This window comes from Protopterus annectens, chromosome 9.part0, assembly GCF_019279795.1.
Source record: "Protopterus annectens isolate FY-2018-M chromosome 9.part0, PAN1.0, whole genome shotgun sequence".
Lineage (NCBI taxonomy): Eukaryota > Metazoa > Chordata > Ceratodontiformes > Protopteridae > Protopterus > Protopterus annectens.
The window spans coordinates 1,158,265,073-1,158,289,918 of record NC_056743.1 but is presented as its reverse complement, the minus strand read 5'-3'; the positions used below and the strand labels follow the sequence as shown (position 1 = coordinate 1,158,289,918).

The 24,846-nt window shown below is 39.8% G+C and overlaps 1 protein-coding gene across 2 annotated transcripts in view; it reads right to left on the bottom strand.

Annotated features, from left to right (window-relative positions):
• The window catches only part of CAPG (capping actin protein, gelsolin like), a 315,146-nt gene that overhangs the window by 109,464 nt on the left and 180,836 nt on the right, over nt 1–24,846 (bottom strand). For both annotated transcript variants that reach the window (XM_044084038.1, XM_044084039.1), the window contains one exon: nt 3,436–3,590. In XM_044084038.1, coding sequence (XP_043939973.1) covers nt 3,436–3,590 — 155 coding nt within the window. The remainder of the gene's footprint in view (nt 1–3,435; nt 3,591–24,846) is intronic.

Below are 24,846 nucleotides of genomic sequence, written 5' to 3'. Positions count from 1 at the left end.
TTATTCCACACTAAAGAGCTATTGATGATCCATTTGCTAATAGTCATACTTACTGTGAACTTAGGATGTGTTCACACTCTAATAGGGAAGTAAAACCATTCAAACAAGGGAATAATGCTAAGAAATACTCCTAAACTTTTAAGTCATCTGACATATGTCACTATAAAATCTGTCTTTCAAGACCCTATAAAAAATCTCTTGACTTTCTCTGGTTGAGGAAATTGCACGTGCCATCAGGAAGAAAAAGAACATCAACAAAAAGCAGGCTTAGATAACATATTGGCTAACAATGGACTAGTACATGAATATCTATGAACACCCTCTTCAAATTTGAAAGTGTGAGGAAATTCCACAAGATATGAAAAATGCCAGCACTGTTGTTTTCTATAAGAGAAAATATCAGTGTAGAAGGAAGACAAGGCAGTGTGAAGAATAACTGAGACAATGTCTTCCTCCTCACTACTGAGGAAATCATTGTCCGTATCTTCTATACCCTCATCTTAACTTTCCTTCAATGTTCCTGGAAGAATCACTATAACTCTATTTGTTTTGTAGGATCATAGACATGACCTTCATTGCCGTCTCACAACAAGAGGTTCTCCAGTTCGATTCGTGGCTGGGGTGCCTCCTGTGCGGAGTCTGCATTTCCTCCCTGTGGTTGCTTGGGTTTTCTCCGGGTGCTCCAGTTTCCTCCCACATCCCAAAGACATGCTGTAGGTGGATCGGACACTCTAAATTGGCCTTAGGTGTGAGTGCGTGCATGTGTGTGCCTTCTGTGGAAGGTTGGGTGCCGGGCTGGCAACTCAACACCGTAAAACTCCACTGCCAATTATGAGCGGACAGGTGATCCGCTGTGGCGATCCCTAACCGGGAAAAGCCGAAATAAGAAGAAGAAGACATGACCTTCATTGTTAGACAGATCCAGGAAAGTATTAGAAATAGCACCAAGGCTTGTGTATGGCTTTTAGTGGCCTGACAAAGGCCTTTGACTCCATTTGCTGTGAAGTCTTGTATAAGGCACGGGTAAGATCTGGCTACCATGTCAAGGTCATAAAAGTTCTAAGACCTCTGCATTACCAGATGAATGCAAGAGTTGTCTACTTTGGAAGAATGACCCAAACACAGGTTAAGCAAAGGTGTGTCATATTCAAAATCAAACTTGGGTCAAGCAAATATGCGTTTTTGTCTCAAACTTGTCCTTCATCTTCTTACTCAGCATCTTAATTATCAGCAAATATTGCTTTTCCACTGGCACATCAGAATTCTCTGACTGAATTCAAATACCAAAGTTTACAGGGCATCTGTCACTGAATTCAATTATACTGGAGGTGGTATGATTATTTTATACACCTATAGCAACCTCCAAGATACAGCGAATGTGTTTGCAGTAGCTTAGTGAAGGCTTAGTCTCTCAATGAACACAAAAAATAAAAATATACTCTATTATCCTGCTCACGGTCTTGTTAAAAACCCTTTACAATTTCATACTGAAGGCAGATCTTCCAGACAGTTACACAATTTACATACCTTTAGAGCAATCTTAGCCTATCAATAAACATTGAAAATAACATCCAGTGTAAAATCTGGCAGGCTAATGCCTTCTGTTGGAAACTGCTTCATTGCCATTTCAAAAACAGTGATGTAAAAAAGTACACTGAAACAGTAGCATAGAGTTTGGTTATCATCGATACCCTTTGAAATTATGAATCGGGATGACTAACAAGATCATTTAAAGAAAGTTTAGAGAACAAATCGGGATGTTTAAAAAACTGCCCATATCACATAGAAAATCATAAAACAAACATCAGTGTTTTTGCTGATACAAATAAGACCAGTACTGTGGTACTGGTTCACAGGCATCAGTTATGCTAAGATAAATACTTTGTTGAAATGTTTGGCTCTTGATGATTGTGTAATCAAACCTCAGTCATGGAAAGAAATATTGTGATGGTCAAAGGAAAATCTACTTAGAAAAACTAAGTGGTGCCTTATAAATGGATACAGACACTACAATTTAGAAAACACTGATGTAATCAACCAATTTCATTAGTGCACAGCTCCCTTAAATCTGTAGGTTGTACTGAAGAGAAATATCTTGTGTTTTTAGTATTCAGATATGACAGCATAGGAAAGAGAAGGAAAGAAACCCCAGACAGAGTGCAGCTCTCCCACACAGACATGTCGGCACTGCTTGTAGATTTCAGCCAGTACATTTCTTGTTTGGTGCATCGCACCAGTGCTACACACTATTATATTAGATTTATGCTTCTCCAGTACTGACACATTTGTCTGAGGTTCCCCAGTTTTACACATCTTGAATAGCACAGTTCCCTCTGTTATGATACATGTTACTGGTGCCTTTCCTTGGCCTTGATGTGTCTTGCTCAGTGTCCTTTCAACCCAATGTCATTTTGTTCATTACTTATTTTGCTTGATAGATGCAGTTTAGTCAGTATCCCAGTACCCAACATCAGCAGGTTTACTGTCCCATGGATCTGACACATCCTGATTGACTTCTCTTTGCGCTTTGCATACCTTGTTCAGCATCCTCATGACCCCTGATACCCCTGATCAGTGTCACTATTGGTCCTGTATTTCCTCATATGGTATCCTGTTTAGTCGAATCTCATCTTGTTCGGCTTTGTATTGACACATCTCAGTCAGTACCTGCTAGGCCTAGCACACTTTAGTCAGTAATCTCTTGTTATTAAATCTCATTGTTCCATGTTGTGATTAGCTTAACTTGCTTCTATCTGCCCTTTTCCTGTGTTACAGATTGTTCAGTGTACACTGGACCTTGAGCACTGTATTTGGTTCTTTTTCAGCTATGGTGCATTTTGTTTCTTACCTCCTTCGCATTAAATCACATTGATCAGTGCTCCTTGATCCTGGTACATGTTGCTTTGCTGCCCATATGCTGTGACACAGCATTTTTAGTGTCAGCTTTGCCTTCATGCATCATATCCAGTACCCCTTTGATATGCACTTCACCCTAGAGTAACTTGTTTGGTGCACCCCCAACCATCCAGACACATCTTGTTTAGCTACATCATTGTCCTGACAAGTTTTTTTTTTTTTTTTTTCAGTTGTACCTTTGCTACGTCACAGCTTGTCTGGTTGCTTCATTACCCTGACACAACTTATTCAGTGCCTTCTTCGTCCTAACAGTTCTTATTCCGTATTCACATTGCTCTGAATTTATACAATCAATTTCCTGTTTGTCCTGCCACAACTCATTCAGTTAACCCTTTGCTCTAACGCGGTTTATTGAGTTACCCTTTTTGAAATAAAAATCTATTTTGAACATGGCACACTTTATTCAGTAAACATCTGATGTTAAAGCAACCTCGAGTTCAATGCAGCTTTGACCCCAGTGCACTGTGCTGCCTGGATCCTGACATATTTTGTTGTGTTGCTCATTAACACAAAACTCACCTTGTACTTGACTCCTTTCGGAAAGTAGCTCATGAAGAGTTCAGACTCATTACCCTGCGTCTCACGGTGCTGAACTGGTCTTCCTCCTAAGAAGTCATCTAGCTGCGTGGCAAGCAGAGCACCGGCACCTTGTTCATCCTTTGAAGATTTCTCACCTGAAAAATGAAAGACACACACAAGATGACACTAATTATCTCTGCCTGCAGTCACATCTACTCAGCATAGTCAGCTTCCTATTAGCCTTAAACTGTCCTGCTCAAATGAAAGCAAGTCAATGAAGTCGAGCATATTTTTATTACAAGATGCCAGAGGTACAGATAATATTCTGTTAACAAAACTTAAAAACATCCAGCACTGGTTACATGGTATAAATGTGAAGTACCTTACCAACTCTCCTGGTTCCAGATATGGCCTACTGGAACCAGAATGCTTTATGCCTGCAATTTTCACAATAAGGCTGAAGAAAACCTGGAAATAAGTATTAGGACTGATGTACCTGGCTGGTTTGTTGTTATAGCTGTTAGATTCTGGCTGTTAGGCTGGTGATCAAGGTGCGTGAATAAACTTAGGCTGACACAAGTCTGGCCATGGAAGAAACAATGAATTACTCTAAAGCTTGCTTTCCTTATCTAGGACAGAATTAGGTAGAGACCCAAGATCACTGCAAGAATTTGACCTCAAAGTCTGCAGGGAAATGACAAACATTAGCAAATGTGATTTATATAGGGTGCTAAGTCATTCTAAGTAGTTTGCACAACTATATAATGCAATATTCATGATTTCACATTCTCAGCTAAGTAAAACATTCTGTAAAATCTTAACTCAAACATATCTAAACACAAAATCTAACCAAATCCAAAACCAATGTTTATGCAGAGGGATTAGCCCCCCTACCCTCCCACTCCCCTATTTATTATATATATCAAATCAAAACCCTTCTCTAGTTCAACTTTGATTTTGTCAATATTTTGTCTTTAGATATTTTTGCATGTAGATATTTTCTGCCTATTTTTACTGTTGATATTATGCTGTTTATATTATTTTACGGATACCTGATATATATATATATATATATATATATATATATATATATATATATATATATATATATATATATATATAAAATGTGCATTTGTGGTGTAAATGGCTGAGTATTTCCTTCAGTAGATGTACTGCCCTTCAAGCAGCATGTTGATTTACAGAGTGTTTTTGCTGTTGCGGGAAAAATCTGATCTAGATGGTGGTTTCATCCTACTAATGGGTAAATAGGATGATTTTTAATGCTACTGAATGGACATTGATAATTTTGCAAAAAAGCATTTCAATACAACCTGAAAATAAAAGCTAACATTCTGTAACATTTCTTTTTTGCAGGATGGATTTGATTTAGACAATTTTTGCCCTACTGGAGGGAAAATTAAATATTTATTGCATGGACATTGAATGTTGGTATGTATGGTCACTTAGCCAAATATTTCAATATAAGCTGAAATAAAACTGGAAATGCTGGTTTTCTAATACTGTGGGTGAACATAACTTGACTTTGTATTGATAATGGAATGTACAAAAATGAGTTGCATCTACCTGATACAGATAAATATCACCTAGATGTCAACTAGCTTACATCAAAATGCATCTGTATATTCCATTATCAAATGGGCTTCCTTGAGCACCTGTACTTACAGCTATCAACCCACCACAGATATGAGGTTCATGTGGGTCTTTATCTCTGTCACGACTCATATATACTCACACAGATTAAAAAAATAAATTCATTGGAGGATAGATACTAAGACAGTGGATGGCAGAGACTGTGTGGAAAATATAAATGTAGTCTAGTGAAGCTGATGACTTAGAATTAAATATGTTGACGAAGGAAACAAACATTATCAGATCCTCTGTGTTAGAATATGACAACCAGCACTTACAACACTAATGATTCAAATGAGCAGGCTAGAAGTGCAGTCATTTGTCAGGGAAAGCTGAAATGAGTATCCAGAAGACATGTTACTTTTAAGATGTAGGCATTACTACCCTTATATGTAATGTTGCCACATGGCCAGCAACAGACAGAAGTGCATTCATAACTGATATGTTAAGGACTAGAAATATGCTTCTTTGTGGTCTGTACTATGAATACGTCATGTCAATATGCAGTTTAGTTCCTTTCTACCACCTAAATGATCACTAAAGGAATGAAAAATGGAAAATATTAGTATAAGCCCTCCAAGGATCCCAGCATCTCTCAGAATTGTTCCATTGTATGTCTCCATTGCTTGGATTTACATGTAATCATGCTACACCCAGACTTCAGAGTCCTTAGAAGATTGTATCAATTCTGAACTAGCAGGCAGGACCGGAGGATATCCTGAATGGACTTTCTGTTGAGGGGAAAGGGGCTTCATCCAGCGATTACTGGAATAAATACACAGTTTCTGAAGGAATCCAGAACCTTTACCTTAAATGTATTTATGAAAGTAAGCATAAGACATACACGTAAGGATGGGAATGATACTATTCTATATAAAAGAAGAAAGTTCTCAACAACAAGCACGTCTGAAGTTCAGTAAGTCAGTCATACAGGATAAGATAAATGCCTAGGATCTGAAGGAACAGTTCTTAGCAGAAAGCACTTTTCAAGTTGGGGAAGGGGGAAGACATAAGATATAAATACAGGCAGCATTATAGGTGGTTTACTACAGTATATCTTCATAACTGTTACACATGTACGGATGCCATAATTAAAACACTTGTCTGAATGCATAAACACAAAAAGAAGTACACTACTTCTAGGTTCAAGATGTTGCCCTTCACTTCATTCTGAAGCCTTATGTCCATGTGTACGTGTAGGTCCTGTTATGCATAAGAAACATGTTTCTCATCTGTTGTATTAGTGGTTTTCGGGAAGGAAACACATCTTGGCTGCTTATACCTTAATGGAACATCAATCAGCTTCATTATAATTAAAATTCAGTAAACAATCTTTCCACTCTTTACTTTCAAAATTGATATCCCACCATTCCCAAACTACCAGGATGCAGGGAGAGTCTCACTTTCATGAGAGTATTTTCAAATAGCTACAAGGCCCCTCTATTAGTGCTTGCAGTTTTCATTAGGTTGTTTGATTAATATTCACTTAATCTGATCAGACATATGAGTGTGTTCCATGCTTAATATATTTTTAAATGCAGATGACACCTATAAATATTTGTATACAACATTATAACATGCAACTGAGTTATACAAGGCACACCACATTTATACCTGCATCTTTCAAAATGTGGTCCCCACTAACAGCAATATTCTGGGGAAAGAACTAAAAAAATCTATGCAAAGAGCAGCCAATGTCACAAGTCTGTGCTCTTAAATCCATATACTGTCACATCCTCTTTCACATTCTGGCCTGATCTACTATATAACCAATTCCTCTTTCCATTTTTTATTTTATTTTTTCCTGAAAACCTAAAGGGGTATACACAGGTAGCTTGCTTGCTTAGTGTCTATAATATGCAGCGTCCAAGCTACTAGATGACTGAAAATGACTGCCCCATCAGTACTCATTTTTCAGTACTACATTTTAGATCTTACACATATGAGAAAGTGGTTTATATTCTTACTGTTAAGTATCCCGTTTTTCTGGTTCTATAGTCTTCCCATCCTGCATCAGTTAGATTACATAGCTACATTTCTGGGTAACCCATTTGGCTTTAATTGGGCTACTGGAATTAATATGATAATTCTCAGCATTTCCTTAAATTTACTTCTTATTTTGCTAAATAGTTATTATACAGTGTAGTAAAGACCTTAAAGAATATAAGAAGATTTACAGAAAGGTAAAATCTTACTGTCAGAGCACCGTCAATACCGCACATGTGATATCTCTCAACAGTAGTGCTTTACATATATGTCTATTTTGTGCATCAATATTTATAGCACTCTTCATCTACCTATCAGAGAGTATTTTTATCTGGGTAGTTCCCCACACCTGCCAACATTTATCTTTCTCTTTCCCGTCTGTCATCCATGATTTCTTTGTCACACCTGCTACTACATCCTACTTCACCCTACAGTGGGAATCCTTGCTCATTCATTGTAGGTTAGTCTTCTTATCTTGAGATCAGTGCTGGGTTGAGAGATTATAAGAGGTGCTGTCATACAGTCAGCTATGGTGGGGAGGATGACCCCCCCCCCCCAAGTTCTATAGAGCATGCAAAGCAGCATGTCATGTACAGTCGTCCCACAATTTGGTCTCTGGGATCTATAATCACTTCAGTGCATAGGCTGAATTATTACATGGTGCAGCACCCACCATCACTGGATGTAGTCATGAATGGGACTGAACTGCTACTTTCCTTCCTGGATGGACAGCTGGTTTTGGCTACTCATGACCACTTTCCTTGGCCTGCCCGTCCAGTGCCCACACTTGTGATACCACATTATCTGGTGGTCATAAGGATATTATCCCTCTGCACTGTAAATCTAGCTACCTGGCAGAACATTTTAAAATCCATTAGAACCAGGTGCTTGTTCTTGTAAGAGGAGTGAAAAATTTTATCTGAAGTTCAGTTAACCTGCTGGTGTTTCACCCTATACTTCTCTGCTGCACAGGGCACTCTGTTCCGCTAAAATGACATTTTCTTAGGCTGTTCTGCAAGCTTAGAAGTAAAACTGCTGTTTAACATGATTTATATATATATATATATATATATATATATATATATATATATATATATATATATATATATATATAATATAAAGCATGTTATCCAACCCTCTATATCATGACTCTCACAATGGTGCTTTTTCTAAGTTTCACAAACTGCAGTCTTGTTTTTTGTCAAGGCTGCTTTTACTTTGGAGAAATTGTGTTTCTTTTGCTTTCAAGAGTGTGAGCATTACATAGTTGTGGTCAGAAAAATGACTTTCACTATCATGATATGCAACAACACTATTGCAGGTGGTGCTACTGTTAGTGCACAAATAAGACAATAACTTCCAAATGACAAGACCAGTCTCCCTGGGAGACCCAGATCTGTTTTAAGGGAGGCCCAAGCAAGTTTAAAAATGTAGCGTACAGAAAACTTACTTTTGGGAGGGGGTAAAATGTTTGTCTTGTCCCTTTCGTACAGTGTACCCGATCACAGTACGTTTTTCAGTTAAGTGGTAGCCCAAAGTACTTTTCTAATAAGTAGAGGAGAGATACCTCTCTACTGTCCAGATGTTTACACAATGTCCAGATTTTTCTGTACATTTTTGGCTTGTTCCTCAGATTTTTTGATTTTCTGACAAATCATTGAGGACTGACGTCCAAAAATAATGGCAGGTATTTGAGTTTCAGACTTCATACCTTTCATAAAAATCATGTTAATGCAGAACCTGTTATTTTTTCAACTTTCTAAGTTTTTAAGGGTAATATTTAAAAATTCTCCGTATTTTGGGGCCTTTGTCCCCCGTTATTTATGTCTTTGTCCAGATTTTTTGTATTGTGAGTTTGAGATGTTTGAAGAGAGGCTCAAAGACTTGTCCATTTTTAATAAGGCTCTCTATCAAAAGACTGAGAACCTACAAAGTAGGGCCCAAATTTGTAAGGCGTATCTTGCTGTTTCATAAAGACAGCGTTTATCGTGTGTTCTGAAGGGCAAAATGTTTACATAGTGTAATCCAGTTGTCTCTTCCCACCAAAAGAGTAAAGTCTTCTGACACTTGCTGAACAAACTTTCACCTACCAATGCAGGTTTTTTCATTTCTGATTGTAGCTGAAAAAGCATAGCCAACTAATCACTCTAACAGTTTTTATTTGAACCCTAGCCTCTCCTGCTTAGTTGGGATAAAGAAATAGAGAGAATCTGTCTGCCTGAAATCTTTAGTTCTGTCGACATAATACATTAGTTATCTCTGCATACCCATGGGTTACAAGAAGTTCTCTCCTTTGTTAAGCAGATTTAGATGAAAAAAAAGTGACCTGAATCCCTGCCTGTTCTAAAATCAGTTTTTGGAATAGGGGATTGGTCCTAATGGCTATGATGACTTTGTGGGCCTGGTGGTTTAAAATGGTGAGGTTTTCTCAGACAGTTTAAATCCCATGGGGGCAGTACTGTTTTCCTTGTAGGATCCAATTAAGGAATTGTTTGAAAATGAGGATGGCATTCAAAGAAGGTTCTAATGGGCAGATCATTGAAATACCAGAAAGGATCACATTGACTATGACATAGGAAAGGCCCCTGTTTTAAGACAAATCCGGGCTTTCTGGACATATACATCCTCAGGCCAGACACCATACCACCTATACATAAAGAAATATCTGTCCACTTTAGCATGTACAATTTTCTGGCACTAGTTTCCTACCTCCTTAATAATGTTCAAGTCATCTTTGGGAAAAGAGGCCCAATACAAACTTAAGGTCTTGTCATCCAGTCTATCAGGTTGCAATGTTTTAGGCGTCAGTGCACCAGGGTTTCTAGTTGTTGGAAAAGAGGTTTGTGTGTGAAGTGGTGATACTGGGGAACCTCCTAGCCCAGCTCCCATAGCAAAGAGAACCAGTGTTGTCTGTGTCAAAAGGAGGGCACCAAATCAAGCTGCCACTGTCCAGTATTGCCTTTAGTGGTATTCTGGTGATTAGGTATAAGGAAGAAAAGGCATAGATAAGGCATCTCTTCTAATGAACTAAAATGTAGCCACTGCTACAGTTTCTTGTATGAATAATTTTCTGTAGAACTTTGAGGTCTGGTGATTATCACTCTGCTAACAATGTAAAGTCAGATTGTAGAAGCCTCCAAGTTCAATTTCTTTTTATGGGGGCCAGGGTTGGATCTGCTCATATTGTCTACAAGGACATTCTTTGTCAAGATGATGTGACAGGCCCAGAAAAGATGATTAGTTGATGTACCAAGTGATATGGTGTTGTCTGTGATTACCCTGAGAACTCCTGAAGATCTAGAGTTCACACATAATGGACAGCATCTCCCTGAAAATTATGTGCTTGACCGTCACTGGATGTATTCATGCATTGTGTATTTACTCTTTGGCTAAGGTGGAGGCATATTAGGTAAAGACTGGTCCCTCATGACCTATACTAGTGAATTCCCTGGGTTTGATGTCATCAGAACTTCCCAACATCTGAACTCCTTGTGAACAGAAGGAATGAGTGAAACAACTTTTTTGATTAAATGGAGATGCAGATACCACAGGTTTCTTTGGCACTAAAGGATATTCCAATTTATAGCCTGGTGAATACAAGAACCATATGGATGGATTTTGACATGAATCCAGAGCATTAAGAATATCTCTCGTTGTCAAGAATGCCTCCCTGGTCCTGGATATCAAAACAAAAAAGGAACTAATGACAGTGATCTTTTCTAGTTACAAAGACACTCTGTGTCCCCTGATTCCAGGAGAATGTCCCAGAAACACATCATATGGAATAAAGTAAGAATGGGTTTCTGGTAATTTAGGGATAGGCCTGAGGCAGTGTAATGACTGGTCTAGTGCCCTGGTTAATTATTCCTGGTGCTTGACCTGAATTAGGCAGTTATCCAGGTACTGATGCATGTCAATGCACTACACCAGGCTCATCCAACCCCACCCCACAGGCCACAATCCAGACTAGTACAGGCTTCACTGTGGCATGCCGAGGGCCACTGAGCTGGCAGAATAGCTTCTGTGTTTTTGTCTTTGAAACTAGAATTATGGGAAAAAATATTCCATAATTATTAGCTTTGAGACAAAAAACACAGATGTTAATCTACCAGCTTTGTGAGATATATTACAGGAAGTGAGTCAAAACTCAACATCAGGTTTAGGTTCTAGTGTGGGGGCTTGCACAGTAGAAGGAATGCTGTGTTTGGCTGCAGTTGATGTCCTTTGCTGGATATATATATTTTTTTATTCTTAGCAATCAAGAGGACATTTATGGGCAGTGGTAACAGTATACAATGCCCACACCTGCATTCTACTCATGTTTTTAATTTTATTGAAACAGAGAGCTGCAGCAGCAAGCTAAAGTACACAGATTTTCCTATTATTTCTGCTACTTCCTGGTACTTGCACATCATTGGTGAGCACCAGAAGTTGCAGTCTGTTTGAGGAGCACTCTGTGGGTAAAAGCAAAGGGCAGTTACAAGTGCTTATTGAGTGAGTGCAGTAAAATGAAATACATTACTATGGACATGTTTCTTTCAATTTCCTAATAAACTAACATGAGACAGTTACAAAGAAGATTACAACCCTTTTATGAAGTAGGAAGGCAGATAGTATGTAAAAAAACTGATATTTGTATGGCTTTTTTGGTATATGTACCTATAAGAATACATTGTTGTGGTCAATACTTTTTTTTACTTTCCTCACAGTCAAGCATCAGAGATATACACAGATGGTATTTAGGTTTTGCATTCGCATGAAGAGGTGTGCTGTCTGTGAGAACACAAGTGAGATACATGTCACTTTTGAATGATCCTTAATACAGCTTGGTGCAGTATATGCAACTGAAAGCAAAAGGCTGAAATAGATTTCTGTGGCCATTATATCTTGTATTTTTGTAATGAGATGTAAGATGTGTATAGAATGCGGCCAATGCTACTGCCGTACCACCACAGATGTTCCAATGTACTTGTTAATAAGGTCTATAATGATTCTTTCCATGGCCTTACAGATGAGGCTAGTCAAGCTTATGGGCCTATAATTCCCAAGGTCGGTTGATGGCCCCTCTTTATGCACAAGGATTACTGGAGGACAGCAACAGTAATCTCTCTGCACAAAGGGGGACCATCAACCAACCCTGGTAATTGTAGGCCAATAAGCTTGACCAGCCTCATCTGCAAGGCCATTGAAAGAATCATTATGGACCTTATTAACAAGGGCATAGGTAATCTCCAAACTCTGTACCCAACCCAGTCTGGATTTGTTAAATGTAGATCATGCCTGTTAAACATGGTTGACTCCTTCAAGAAAGTCACCAAGGCCCTGGACAAGGGAAAGACCACTAATCTTGACCTAGCCAAGGCATGTCACACAATTCCCTACTTATATATTAAAGAAACTCCCCTAATTGGGAATTAACCCTACATTACCAGATGGGTAGCCAACTAGCTTACTGACAGGACAAACACTGTTAAAGTGGCTAACTTCACCTCTAGCAAATGAGAAGTCACCAGTTGCATACCACAGGGTTCTGTTCTGGGCCCTTTAATGTTCAGAAATTATTTCTCAGAAGTCCAGGCAAACATCGATGGCCTGTGGCTGACCAAGTTTGCTGATGATTGCAAATTGTGTGCAATGACTGAATCCCCCAACAATGTTAATATACTGCAGACAAGGTTAACGCAGGCAAATGACTAGTGCCAAAGCCACTGATTAAAGCTAAAGGCAAAAAAATGCATTATAATGCCTTTCTGTAAAAGCAGACATCTCTGCTGATCACATTATAGACAGCACTCCCTCCCAAGTGTAGACCAATGGTACGTGATCTAGGTACTCAGGTTAACAGCAATTTGAATTTTGACCACCATGTATCTACAGTAATAAGTAAATCATATGCGGCACATCTTATAAGTAAAGACATTGCACCTAGATCTAATGATGTTATAATTCCATTATACTTGGTCCTCATCAGACCAGTAACTGTGTACAATGGTCCCTTTTGCATGTACCTCACTAGACATCTTCAACAACTGGTGAGATCACAGCAGTTTCTCACCAAGAAATTATAGAGTACGCAAAAGAAGTCTTATGCAGAAAGACTGAATGCCCTGTCACTGTATTCTGCCTCCTACAGGCTGCTAAGGGGTGACATGTGCCTGGCTTACTGGGCAGTCTCGGAGCTGGTCCTGATGGAAATGCTACACATTCATAAATCAAAATTCAGGAAGGTCACTCACTCCAGGCATCTTAACCTAGCCTCTGACATGACCAGGTCATGTTGGAGAGATAGGTAAATCTCACAGAAACTGCCACTTCTCTGGAACAAGCTTCTAATTCACATGACACGGAGCCCCTTCCTAACCTTCTTCAAGATCAACCTAGATTAATGGATGGGTGACTGCAAATTCACTCCTGGGGTGGTGCCCATGTTCCTCCAGAATAGAGAAAGACAGTATTTACTACCATAGGCCATTACCTCTGCAAATTTCACTCACCTAACCAACCACAGTTGGGGCAACTCAGGATACATATGACTAGGACTGTAAGGGTTCTAGGGTCGTTAGCCTAGTGTCCTCCTAGGAACCTAGGAACTTCTTCACACAGTCAAAAATACTGTGCCATCCCAGAAAGGGGCACATTCCACTGGGAAAGTGTGTGAAAACAGCTGAAGTTTTTGTTTACTCTATTTTGGAGACAACAATGATAAAACCCAGTTTGGATTTCAAGTTGTTAATTTTTAGTTAGTGTCAAACCCTCCAGAAACTAAATACCTTCAGAGCCAGTCCATGATAAACATGTAATTTGTCCTACAAATGCAAACATGTAATTCATAAAATCATAAATATGCTTTGCTTCTATAACATAAGAATTACAAAATCTACTTCTTTGTCCCTGAAAGTGACATTTTACTGTATTTGAAGTGCTATGCATAAAAGGGGGAATTACAATATGAACTGTGACTTGCCACTCAGAAATCAATGAGCATCTAAAAGCACAACTTAGCTGTGGCTTAAAACTGAGATATAATAATATAGCATTGTATTGATAATCCGTCATATTTTTTCAGGCCAGTCCCCAGAAAGCCACACAATACCAAATATGGCCCTTTGTGTAAAAAGGTTGGACAAGCCTGCCAAGACCCTAAAGTGGGCAAAAGCTAAAGCTAAGAATATGGGAATATCCTAGGTGCACTGGACATCCTGAAGCACAATGCTACACCCCTGCCACAGATCTTCGGTATTTTCTGTGATGTAGATGACTGCAGAGAAGTACTATTGAACTAAAATAAACGTGTTTTTTGTCATGTAAGGAGGTTAAGAAAGTAAATTGCACTCAGTATATGTACTACCATAGCTCTCAATGAATCAGGGGCAAACAGAAACATAATCAGGGGCACTTTTCAAATAGAAGTACTATGAACTTGAGACATTAACAGAATAAGAGAATGTGAATTAATGGTACTTACGTATTATCGCAACCAGATTGTTGCGGTTGTGGTAATACGCTTGTTGGCTCAAAAAATGGATTGTGGGAATAAAAGAAGGTTGAATGTGATGTTTTCTATTGGGAACAACCTTGTTTGTCCCAAATTCATAACCTAAATGTACGCGGAAATGTAAATCTTGCTTTGCATACTTGAACATTGGTTGCACTGCCGTCGCTCTGAAAATGAATCAAAGATGCCTGGGAAATGTTTCTTTATACTACTAGCGTACTGCAAGTAGGAGTATTACAACATTGACTGTATATTTGTATGAGAATAAAACATGTGGAGCAGCACATTTTTTGGGTAAATAAGCTTTTATTTAAAAAAAAACTATGCAAAATAATATAATTAAACGGAACAACAGATTAAACAATTAAAAAAAGGTAAATGTCTTGTACGATGGCGGCTAAACTGAATATGACATGTGGTGTTAGGTTGTAGTATGATAAATACGTATGTAGTATCTGACAGCACTGGATTTATTTTTTTGGGATACTAGTTAGTCTTGCAATGTTTTCTGGATGTTTTGTGTAGCATTTGACAGCAGCGGATTTATTTTTTTGAGAGTAGTTACTCTTGCAATGTTTTCTGGAGGTTTGGGATAGCATACTTGTGGATGTCTTCCGGATGCTGTGGGCAGCATATTTGTGGATGTATTCTGGATGATTTAGGAAGCATTATGGGAAAGAGTAGTGAAAGTTAGTTTAAGAAGGGACGTGATAATTAGTAATCAGCAGTATGGTTTCATGCCGGGAAAGAGCACTACAGATGGGATGTTTGCTCTGACAGTGTTGATAGAGAAGTACAGAGATCAGAAGGAGTTGCATTGTGTTTTTGTAGACTTAGAGAAAGCAAATGACAGGGTGCCTAGAGAGGAGTTGTGGTATTGTATGAGGAAGTCGGGAGTGTCAGAGAAGTATGGAAGAGTGGTACAGGATATGTACGAGGGTAGTGTGACAGCGGTGAGGTCTGCAGTGGGAGTGGCGGATGCATTTAAGGTGGAGGTGGGATTACATCAAGGATCAGCTCTACGCCCTTTCTTATTTGCAATGGTGATGGACAAGTTGACAGACGAGATCAGACAGGAGTCCCCGTGGACTATGACATTCTGATCTGTAGTGAGAGTAGGGAACAGGTAGAGGAGACCCTGGAGAGATGGAGATATGCTCTAGAGAGAAGAGGAATGAAGGTCAGCAAGAATAAGACAGAATATATGTGTGTGAATGAGAGGGAGGATAGAGAAATGGTGAGGATGCAAGGAGTAGAGGTGGCAAAGGTGGATGAGTTGAAATACTTGGGATCAATAGTTCAGAGTAATGGTGAGTGTGGAAGAGAGGTGAAGAAGAAATTACAGGCAGGATGGAGTGGGTAGAAAAGAGTATCAGGAGTGATTTGTGACAGACGAGTACCAGTAAGAGTGAAAGGGAAGGTCTACAAGAGGGTAGTGAGACCAGCTATGTTATATGGGTTGGAGACAGTAGCATTGACAAAAAGGCAGGAGTTAGAGCTGGATGTGGCAGAGTTAAAGATGTTAAGATTTGCAATGGGTGTGAACGGGGTGGACAGGATTAGGAATAAGTATATTAGAGGGTCAGCCCAGGTTGGAAGGTTTGGAGACAAAGCCAGAGAGGCAAGATTACATTGGTATGAACATGTGCTGAGGAGGGATGATGAGTATATTGGGAAAAAAGATGCTAAGGATGAAGCTACCAAGTAACAGGAAAAGAGGAAGGCCTTAAGATAAGGTTTATGGATGTGGTGAGGGAGGACATGCAGGTGGTTGGTGTGACAGAGCAAGGTGCAGAGGACAGGAAGAAATGGAAACAGATGATCCGCTGTGGCGACCCCTAAAGGGAACAGCCAAAAGAAGATGATGATGATGACTTGTGGATGGCTCAGTCGCTGGGTTACAGTTTTTGGTAGTATGGGGATAAACTGTCTGCAAAATGTTCAAGTTTCACTTTAACAACATTTACCGGCTCGCAGCTTGAGACATGGAATGTGTGTTACACAAAACTAGTATAGGAAAATGTATTTCCAGTAACATGATGTTGGGGAAACGGCATAGCTTGAATCAAGCACTCATTTCTTACATGTTATACTGTCTTTCCTATCTAAACAATGATTTTTTAATAAAGTTAACATTGTCAGTGTGATTCTGTATATATTTATAGTTACATTCACACACCGGGAAGCAAGCGGTATTAAAACAAAAATCTGGTTGCGATAATACATAAGTACCAAATTAATATATATTTGTTGAAGTAAAGGTTTATACCCACCTTTCCTCCAAAAGTCATCAGTTTTAAGAGGGATTAAGAGGGAGAGATCTGAACTTCAAGTCAAAATCAAGGACAGTTGAGAGGTATGTGTACTACATCTGTGAAAAACTGTTTAGAACAAATGCGCTACATCTGTGAAAAACTGACAGTAAACCTGCTTTTCAAGTGTGTGTATATATGTTGTTCATCTTAAAAAAGAAAAAAAACAAAAAAAAAAAATATATATATATATATATATATATATATATATATATATATATGTATAAATATATATATATGTGTGTGTGTATATATATATATATATATATATATATATATATATATATATATATATATATATATTTATATATATTCCTCATGGGACTCTTACTTGAGAACTAAGCAACTGCTACTGGCATTACTGCCTCACTTCTAGACTGTACACAATAGACAACATTATTAGAAGAGAGCTCAGGCTGAATTCTACTTTTAAGTGTGGCATTATGCAGATTTTGTCCAGATTTCCAAGTCAGAGATAAAAAATTATCATATTGATTTAGCTGCAAGCAGATATAAGTGCAGATGAGCTGTTAGCTAAAATTCATCTTTATGCCATCTCTCACTGTTTAAAGACATTTATTTTATATATTTTCTTTGCTCATGTTTAAAGCTGCTTATATGTTACAAAGAGCATTGTTTAAATGTATTTAAAGTAAAGATCTTATTAGAAATGTTCAATATGGTGAGTCATCCCCAGAAGTAATGATGGAGAAAAATATAACTAAGTTTTTACTCTGAAGACAATTCTGAGACCATTTGCAGATCAGAATAACTGAGAGTTCACATCTCCCATAGCCATACAGCTCAGTACCAGAGATAGTGTGGGGTGAAATTGGCAGCTGCCCCAGATGCAATGTACTAGATGGAGTGATAGCACATGCTGATCTATATTCAGAGTAGTGCATTACCAGTATTCAAATGTTGGTACTGCATTTGTGATCAAAACTGACAAGCTCTCCCTGTGTGACAAACTCTAGCAGCTGTTTGCTACATTGTTGAAAGTGGTTTGCTACAGCTTGAAAAGGAAAGAAGTTATTTTTGTTAGAACTAAGACATTTTAGCATACACGTGGCATAAAGTGCAGCAGCTGCATGCAAGCAGTTTGCTACAGTTTAAAATTAAAGAATTTTTGTTTTGTCCTAGACTGGGAAACAGCATTTTTTTTTTCTCCAGAAAGAGCCTATATTTAAACCGACATTAGGAGGACCAGATTTTTTTTGTTTTTTTGTTTTGCTTCTCACCTTTAAGTGAGGAGGGGAGACGTCAGATGGAAGATGGAACCAGGAACCAGAATAGCTAGGTACACCTATGATACAACATGTTTTTCCACTTGAGATATTTTATGGTCACAGTTTAAGGGGGCTTAAATTGTGATCACTGCATTGGTCAGTGTGATTCCTACAAGGAGTCTGTTATGGAATATGCGATGAATTTCAGGACTAAGTTCAAGAAACACATGTGGTTGGCACATGATGCAAACTACTTGCATGCATGAACTACAAAATGAACTGGCACTTCACCTAACTGTCATGTTTAATCATAGCCTCACCTCAGGCTTCATACTCACTGAGTGGCGCACAGCTACAGTTATCCCACTCCACAAGGGGGGGTCCGCCTTGGATCCCGGGAACTACCATCCCATCAGTCTGACAAGCCTGATCTGCAAGGGCATGGAACACATTATCATGGAACTTATAAACAAAGACATTGGCAACCTTCAAACACTGAACCTCGCCCAGTTTGGGTTTGTGAAGGGCCAATCTTGTCTCCTGAATCTGATTGACTTCTTCGAATCAGTCTCCAGTGCTGTGGACGAGGGTAAGGTGGTCCACACAGCCTATATGGACCTCGCCAAGTCCTTCAACACCATCCCCCACTCTGGAATCATAGATAAACTTACTAAGCTGGGCATAAATCCCTACGTCACTCGATGGATTGCCAACTGGCTTACTGACAGAACCCAGACTGTAAAAGTAGCCGACTCCAAATCCAGCTCCAGACAAGTGACAAGTGGAGTACCTCAGGGTTCAGTCCTGGGACCACTCTTGTTTGGCATCTACTTCTCTGAAGTGCAGGCCAACACTAAGGGACTCTGGCTAACAAAGTTTGCAGATAACTGCAAACTGGGAGCAATTACTGAATCCCCAAATGATGTGGACATTTTACAAAAGGGCCTTACAGAAACAGATGCTTGGTGCCAGAGCCATGGGCTCAAGCTTGATGCCAAGAAATGTATAGTTATCCCCTTTGGAAAAAAAACATGTACCCATGAATTACCACATAGGTGGCAATACACTAAACATCAAAAGTGTGATTAAGAGACTTAGGGACACAGGTGGACAGTAGTCTCACTTTCGATAACCACAATGCCACAACAGTCAGGAAATCCTTCTATGCGGCACATCTCATCACTAAGGGCTTTTCATCCAGAAAAAAGGAGGTCATTGTCCCACTGTACTCATCTCTCATTAGACCCATTATAGAGTATAATGCCCCGTTTGGTATGTACCTCACAAGACATTTGCAACAGCTGGAAAGGCCACAGAAATACCTCACTAAAAGAATCATAGGCCTAAAGCAGATGCCATATGCTGACAGTCTAAAAAAACTCCAGCTATACTCTGTGGCATATCGTCTACTCAGAGGTGATCTCTGCTTAACATACAAGGCCATGTCAAACCCTGAGCTGTTGGACATGCTCCACTTAAAGAAATCCCAATCCTTCAGAGCCACACACTCCAGGGATCTCAACCTTGTCATCACAATGAACAAAACATGCTGGAGGGATAGGTTCCTGACCCAGAGACTCCCCATACTCTGGAATAGACTGCCCATACATGTCAAGCAGTGCGCCTCCTTGGCCCTCTTCAAAAGGAACCTTGATGATTGGATGGGAGATAGGAAATTCACCCCGGGGATCATGTCATTCGCCCTGCTAGACAGGGGTCCAGAGAAGTAAATATTGTGGGAAGAAATATCCAGGGAATTGTTATGGCTAGGCTTGTATAGGTCCTAGGGCCGATAGCCTAGTACCAACCTATGAAGCTATAATGCAACACAAGGTCAACAACAGCAAAAGAGTTGACACATCTGGACAATGACAGCTCAGGATATAACTGGATGAAAGGTGATGCTGATTATTCCTGTTTAGAAAGAATAAGCCACAGTTAGCATGGGAGGGTCCTTTCACTGTTGTGAGGAAGGTGAAGAATGCCAGTTATGTGGTGTAGTGGAAAGGAAGGAGGTGGAAGCATAAATTCGAGCATGCAGTGTCATATCAGAGAGGCAGTAAGTGCGGTCATTTACAGCAGGAAGCAGAGTGGGATCTGGTGGTAGATCTCCTCAGGGAAATGCATGTACATCAGTAACCTGAAGTCCAAGCTCTCTTGCACCACAGACAGTAATCCTGACAAAAAGGAGATTGCCAGCACCAACACCACACCACTCACATTACATAGCCAAGCACAACACAGAGACACCTATGCAAAGGTCCTCAATAAAAACTTACCTAAACAGTATAGACCTCCAAAACACACTCACAAACTTTCCACACACAACACCAAACACATCACACACAGCAGCACCAGTGTCTCATAACCACAGCCCATAAGGCAAAACAATAAACCATAACAGCCCACAAAACATAATAAACCAAACACAATAGTCATTGGTGACTCAGTTGTGAGACACACTGATGTCCCCCTCACCAGGCTCAACAAGGAGAAGGTCATGGTTGGTTCTCTGTCTGGTGCCAGAATCTGCCACATCACGCATGCATTTAAGTCTCTGCACAAGTACAAGTATGACTATGTCATTGTATAGGTTGGTGTGAATGACTTAAAATGTACCTCCCTGGACTATATGAAGAGACATGATTGAACTCTCAAGAGTATCTGTTCCAGGCAGGTATGATCCTAGCCCTAAGCAGCATCCTACATTCACCAAGAATGATAACACAATACCAACAAAAAATAATTGACTTCAATAATTGGCTTAGTTTCTGGTGTCATTCCAAGGGGATCCAGTATCTGTCTGCCTGGGATGACATGGTCAACAGGCTTCGATGCTTTTCCAGAGATGGCCTTCACTTGTCACCACTAGGTTTGATCATGGCCAAGGCTCTCGGCTCCCCCATTGTGCCTTTTTTAGGCAATGTCCCAAAGACAAACCTTCCAACATAATAGATCTGTCAAAAAGCAAATTAAAGGTTATGCTGCCGTTGCCAATGGGAAATGCTTGGTAGCCTATAAGAATGTCAGTTACTTATTCTAGTAACATTAGGATGTTACAGGACATTTACCGCAGAAACTGGAACATACTATGTGCTGATGAGGACATCAGACAATTGGTAGGGGAAGTTTCTGGTGTCATTCCAAGGGGATCCAGTATCTGTCTGCCTGGGATGACATGGTCAACAGGCTTCGATGCTTTTCCAGAGATGGCCTTCACTTGTCACCACTAGGTTTGATCATGGCCAAGGTTCTCGGCTCCCCCAAAAAGCAAATTAAAGGTTATGCTGCCGTTGCCAATGGGAAATGCTTGGTAGCCTATAAGAATGTCAGTTACTTATTCTAGTAACATTAGGATGTTACAGGACATTTACCGCAGAAACTGGAACATACTATGTGCTGATGAGGACATCAGACAATTGGTAGGGGAAGTTCCGAGATATACCTTTAAAAATAAGAAGAATTTAAAAAGGTTACTGTGTGGACCTCATTACCAACAGAGTGGAATACAGACCCCTAGTGTAATCTATGTATGCATGTGGACTCTAATGGTGAGTTCCTGCACCCGGATCTGAATAAGGTATTGAAATTTAGACTTATGGCTAATTGCAATAGTATTAACATTGTTTATTTGGCATACTGCCTGATCTGCACCTCCTTTTATGTTGGCATAACAACACGGAGGTTAAGGGATCGGATGAGGGAACATCTTTATGATATTGGGAGGATGGCAGACACCAATGCTCTGGCAAAGCATGTTGAGAGGTATGGAGCTACACGCACTTTTTAAATTTATGGTAATTGACAGGGTTGTCAATAACTGTAGAGGGGGAGATGTTAAGTTGAAGATAGAGACTAAGGAATTAGAATGGATAGTGAGACTCAGTGTGAATATGGGAAAGGGTCTCAATGATAAATTGAATATTAAGCCCATTTTATTAGCTAGAGACTTAAAAAAGTAGTTGGCAATCTTTATGCTATGTTATTTCATGTGTGTATGTATATATATATATATATATGTGTGTGTGTGTGTGTGTGTGTGTGTGTGTGTGTGTGTGTGTGTGTTTTTAAATATGTATTTTATAATACTTTCATATTGTTACAGTAATTTTTTGTATAGAAAGTTTAATTCTTGTTTTTAATGTTGAGTTTTGGATGTTGTGATTTTCAGAAAGGAATTTTGTATTTGAATTTTAACTGAAGAAGAGTTTATGCTGAATGCAGTATGACTTTAAGTCAGAAAGGAAGGGCTATGCATTAGCATAATTAACTGAACTGTTGGGTAGAAAACTTGAAGGGTTTTTTCATTACATTGTCTGATGAATTGGCTTAGTCCACGAAAGCGCTCACCTGATATTTGTTTTTGGATTAAAAGTGTTTTATGTTATTTACAGCCATGGTCTGGTGCCTCCTTTCTCTGCTCTTGTTATTATGCTGCTGAATGTGGATCCTTAACCTGGAAATGGATGCACTGGAAGCCCTCCTTGCACTGGAAGATGCTGATGTCTGTGCAGACACAGAAACCTGGTTCAGGGCTGTGGAGAGCACCCCTGCTTTACCAGGCTATACCTCATTCCACACATTCTGACCCCAAAATGAGGTCGGAAAGACTAAGGGTGGTGGAGTCTCTATCTTCATCAAGGACAGGCACACCTCCAGACTGATTTGCCAGCATGATGCACTGGAACTATTCCAGGTACAACTGACAGTTGCAAAGACACCCATCCAAGTTATAGCTAGCTATAGAACCCCCCTTAAAAACTCAGGACACCCACTCCTCTTACCTGGATCTACTAGACTCCATCAAGGTACCTCTCTAACACCCTGATCATTGGTGACTTCAACTACCCCGCCATAGATTGGGTAAACTATCCTTGCACTAACACACTATCTTAACGATTACTTGACCATCAATTCTAATGCACTAGACCCGCTCATCTCATCCCCCACAAGAGGAGATAGCATTCCAGACTTGGTTCTCACCAACAGGGGTGACTGTTGCACCACTCCCATAGTATGTCCTTCCCTGGTTAGATGACATCATTGGACTGTCTCATTCAAAGTTTCTATCCCACCCAACTCCCCCCCCAGCTGAAATAAAGCTAAAACATTTCTCAAAAGCTGACTACACCCTCCTAAGGGAGGGTATCTGTAGCTTCACACCACCACCCCCTCCAGAGGATGCAGACAACTATTCTGAACAATACGCCAATGCAGTTTACAAGCACCTGTACAACTGCATGAACTCAGCCATACCCAATAGAACTAAAACCTGCTCCTCAAGGAAACACAAACCTGTTTGGTAGACATCCTCTATCAACAGGCTTTACAATAAAAGGAAGAAACTGTTGTCCAAGGGTAAAAGGGAACAAATTCCAAATTGGAGAAACTCCCTCCTTAACCTCAACAAGTAAATTAGATCACTAGTGAAAACCTCCAAGGCCAATTATTAATTGAAACTAGCCTCCATAACAAAGGGAAACCATAAAGTCTTCTTCAGTTATGTCAGGAACCTCTGTGGCAAAGCCCAGGTTTGTTACAAATTAGTACATAACAGTATCACTTACACTGATTCTGTTGACTTAGCTAATGTGCTAGCAGATAGGTGCAGTGCAAACTTCACCTCCCTGTCTTCCCCAAAAACCCTTTTGACATCCCAGACACTTGTCCCGCACTTCACATATCCACAGATCAAGTGTTACAGGCCCTATCCAAGGCAAAAAACACAGCTTCCATGGGACATGATAGTATCCTAGGATGTATTCTGCACCATCTCCAGCAAGAACTGGCTTTGCCGTTGAGCACCCTTTTCAACCACAGCTTAAATACTTGCTTCATTCCAGCAGAGTGGAGAACCACCATTGTTATCCCCTTCCACAAAGGTGGTGCCACTACTGACCCTGGAAACTATTGCTCAATTAGCTTGACAAGTCTGATCTGTAAAGCCATGGAGCATATTATTATGGATCTCATAAACAAGGACATAGGCAATTTCCAAGCATATGACAGTTCGGATTTGTCAAGGGCACATCTTGCCTGTTGAACCTGGTTGACTTCATTGAGACTGTCACCAAAGCCCTGGATGAGGGAAAGTCAGTACATACAGCTTACCTTGACTTGGCCAAGGCCTTTGACGCAATCCCCCACTCAGGCATCATTGAAAAGCTAACACAACTTGGCATAAATCCCTATCTCATTAGATGGGTGGCCAACTGGCTCACCAACAGGACCCTCAAAGTCAAAATAGGCACCTCCACCTCTGATAGCAGACCTGTCACTAGTGGAGTTGCCCAGGGATGTGTCCTGGAACCCCTACTGTTTGGCATCTATTTCTCGGTGGTACAGGCAAAGAAAAAAGGACTGTGGCTGACCAAGTTTGCCAACGACTGTAAGTTGGGTGCTGTCATTGACTCCCCAAATGATGTTAACATACTACAAGAAGGTCTCACAGCAACTAATGACTGGTACCAAATTCATGGCCTCAAGCTAAATGCAAAAAAAAATGTATCATCATACTATTTTGGAAAAAAAAACAACCCCTACTGATACCACATCATCAGCAACCCCTTAAGTACACAACCTGTGGTGAAAGACCTGGCACTTAGGTTGATAACAACCTCACATTCGACTATCAAGTAGTGGAAGTGGTCAGAAAAGCCTTTTACTTGGTTTATCTCATAAGTAAAGTATTGCATCCAGGAAAAAGGAGGTTATTACCTCTCTATACTCCTCCCTCATT